Source organism: Bactrocera neohumeralis, chromosome 2 (genome assembly GCF_024586455.1).
Source record: "Bactrocera neohumeralis isolate Rockhampton chromosome 2, APGP_CSIRO_Bneo_wtdbg2-racon-allhic-juicebox.fasta_v2, whole genome shotgun sequence".
NCBI classification, from domain to species: Eukaryota; Metazoa; Arthropoda; class Insecta; order Diptera; family Tephritidae; genus Bactrocera; species Bactrocera neohumeralis.
In genome coordinates, this window is record NC_065919.1 from 92,581,764 (window position 1) to 92,584,682 (window position 2,919).

General features: G+C 33.6%; 1 protein-coding gene across 1 annotated transcript in view; it reads left to right on the forward strand.

Moving 5' to 3' along the window:
- Positions 1 to 477: 477 nt before the first annotated feature.
- LOC126750923 (two pore potassium channel protein sup-9) overlaps positions 478 to 2,919 on the forward strand; it is a 23,073-nt gene continuing 20,631 nt past the window's right edge. Inside the window, exon 1 of the mRNA XM_050460720.1 lies at positions 478 to 936. Coding sequence (XP_050316677.1) covers positions 823 to 936 — 114 coding nt within the window. The 5' untranslated portion in view covers positions 478 to 822. The remainder of the gene's footprint in view (positions 937 to 2,919) is intronic.

The window sequence follows — 2,919 nt, forward strand, 5'->3', positions numbered from 1 at the left end:
GAGAGCACCCATAGCAGAATCTAGTGATATATGAATGGCTAATTCGGTCAATTTGTTGTGAATGACTATTAAGCATGGCTATTGTGAATTGGCGCACCTTCTGCATACATTTTTAAGAAAAAAACTGTAACAAATCTTTAAAATTTAAATAGAAATAATAAAATCCATTTAAAACTTATCTTCCTCAACAATTTACCGTCGTAATATGTCTTTATGTAAAATGGCAACTACAACAGGGTTGCAATTATATTTTTGCGTGACATTGCACGCAAATATACATAGGATTTAGTCTGACATATTTTACAGCCCTTGCAAATATTTTTCTGCGTGTGTTTGTTGTTGTGCCGTTGTAAATCTGCAATTCTTGCACCGTGCACCGGGTTTTGCAAGAGCAAGAGAATATCCCTATTAAAAATAGCTGTACATATTACGCTGTTTTCTTGTTTCGTTTGCAAAATATAAAGATATGGTAACGCCATTTACTGGTATACAACTGTACTCTATCGTTCTTGTAGAAACTATTTGTTGCTGTCTGTATAAATCGAAGTGAATAAAAGGCGAAATATTAAATAAAAGTTATTTTAGAGATAATTTATACAAAAAAAGAACAATGCAAATAATTTAGTGATGGGCTAATTTATGAAAAGTGTATAATATGTAGAAGTGTAAATCTCTTTACAAATCGACAAATTACTTATTTGAAATTGGTGAATTTATGAATTGTAAATACAAATACCTGAAAAGCTAAGATCGCGGCAGCTATATAAGTATATGCATAGAAATTTTTATATAGATATTAATACAATAATATGAAAAGGCAAAATGTTCGTACGCTATCCTTGGTCGTTTGTACGTTTACATATTTGCTTATTGGTGCGGCTGTTTTCGACTCACTGGAATCACACACAGAAGCGAAGAGATGGGATTTTCTGCAAGGTAAATAAAAAAAAAATATAAAACAACCTTGTTAAGGATGACATGATACGGGCCTCTCATTTTCTCGGGTAAATTTTAGAATACCATCCTCCGACCTCTGGGTTAAAATGGGTATGTTCGGATAGAGCAGATCGGGGAAACTTTAGTATACCATCCCACTATTTCAGTGTTAAAAGTGGTATGGTTGGATAGTGTGTCAAGAGTTTTCTTCGAGTAAAACTACTTTTGGGTCGGCTTTAGTATACCATCCCACGATTTCAGGGTTAAAAGTGGTATGGTTGGATAGTGCTGATGCTCCAGATTAAGAATATATGTAATTATTGCCGCCGCAAACTTATAGTTTTCGAGATATTTGAATTTAAATTTGAAAATTTTGCAAATTTAATTTTGCAATTTCTCGACTTATGGTTAGTTTTTCTTCCGTATTATGCACTTTTTATACACTTACAATTCAATACAATATTTCTACATATTTATTTTTTATTAATATTTTAGATATTTGCTTAAAATAAGCATTTTATATTTTACATAAATATTACTACACGCACAATAACAAATAAGTGTTCCGTGTTGTCAAATAATAAGTGTTACCATATCACAAATGATTGAAAACAATAAAAATAAATAAAAAAAAAACTCAAATGCATGAAAAAAATTATACTGGGCGACCAACACCTGGGTGTGTCAGGTTTTTACGATTGAAACTCCTTTTTGCGTTGGCGGCCTTCGGCCGCGCTTCAAAAAAATAACCCTGGCCGATCCAACATCGGGGTGTGCCAACACCAGGGTGTGTCAGAGTTTTCTTCGAGTAAAACTACTTTTTGCGTTGGCGGCCTTCGGCCGCGCTTCAAAAAAATAACCCTGGCCGATCCAACACCGGGGTGTGCCAACACCAGGGTGTGTCAGGTTTTTTTTCGAGTAAAACTTCCTTTTGCGTTGGCGGCCTTCGGCCGCGCTTCAAAAAAATAACCCTGGCCGATCCAACACCGGGGTGTGCCAACACCAGGGTGTGTCAGAGTTTTCTTCGAGTAAAACTACTTTTTGCGTTGGCGGCCTTCGGCCGCGCTTCAAAAAAATAACCCTGGCCGATCCAACACCGGGGTGTGCCAACACCAGGGTGTGTCAGGTTTTTTTTCGAGTAAAACTTCCTTTCCTATTTTTTATTCGTTTGATAAATGTGTAGATATGGCAATACTTATTATTTGACAACACGGAACACTTATTGTTATTGTGCGTGTAGTAATATTTATGTAAAATATAAAATGCTTATTTTAAGCAAACATTTAAAATATTAATAAAAAATAAATATGTAGAAATATTGTAGTGAATTGTAAGTGTATAAAAAGTGCATAATACGGAAGAAAAACTAACCATAAGTCGAGAAATTGCAAAATTAAATTTGCAAAATTTTCAAATTTAAATTCAAATATCTCGAAAACTATAAGTTTGCGGCGGCAATAATTATATATATTCTTAATCTGGAGCATCAGCACTATCCAACCATACCACTTTTAACCCTGAAATCGTGAAAAAAAATATATAATATATGATTTATGGTTTTTGAGATTTTTGCATTTAAAGTTCAAAAATTCAACTATTTAAAATGGGTGGTTCTCCTATTTATAATGAATTTTATACTTATATTTTTAACTTTTATATCCAATAACACTTCATTAATTCGTTTCTACCAATTTTTATTTATCATAAATAGTGTAAAAATAACTTAAATTCCAAATTAAACTCTGTTAAAATCCATTTATTCATACAATAAGAAAATGATTGCAAACAAGTTTAAAATTAGTGTTGCCATATTTTGTAATGGAATAAAAACTAGAAAAAATAGTGATTATGCCGTCAATACGAAATTCATTATCGCGTGATGAGTTATGATAAATCCCGGTGTTGGTCGAAGGCCGCCAACGCTAAAAGGTGCTCAACGCGACAAAGCTGAGCACGCCCAGGGGTTGGTCCGACCAGGGTTAT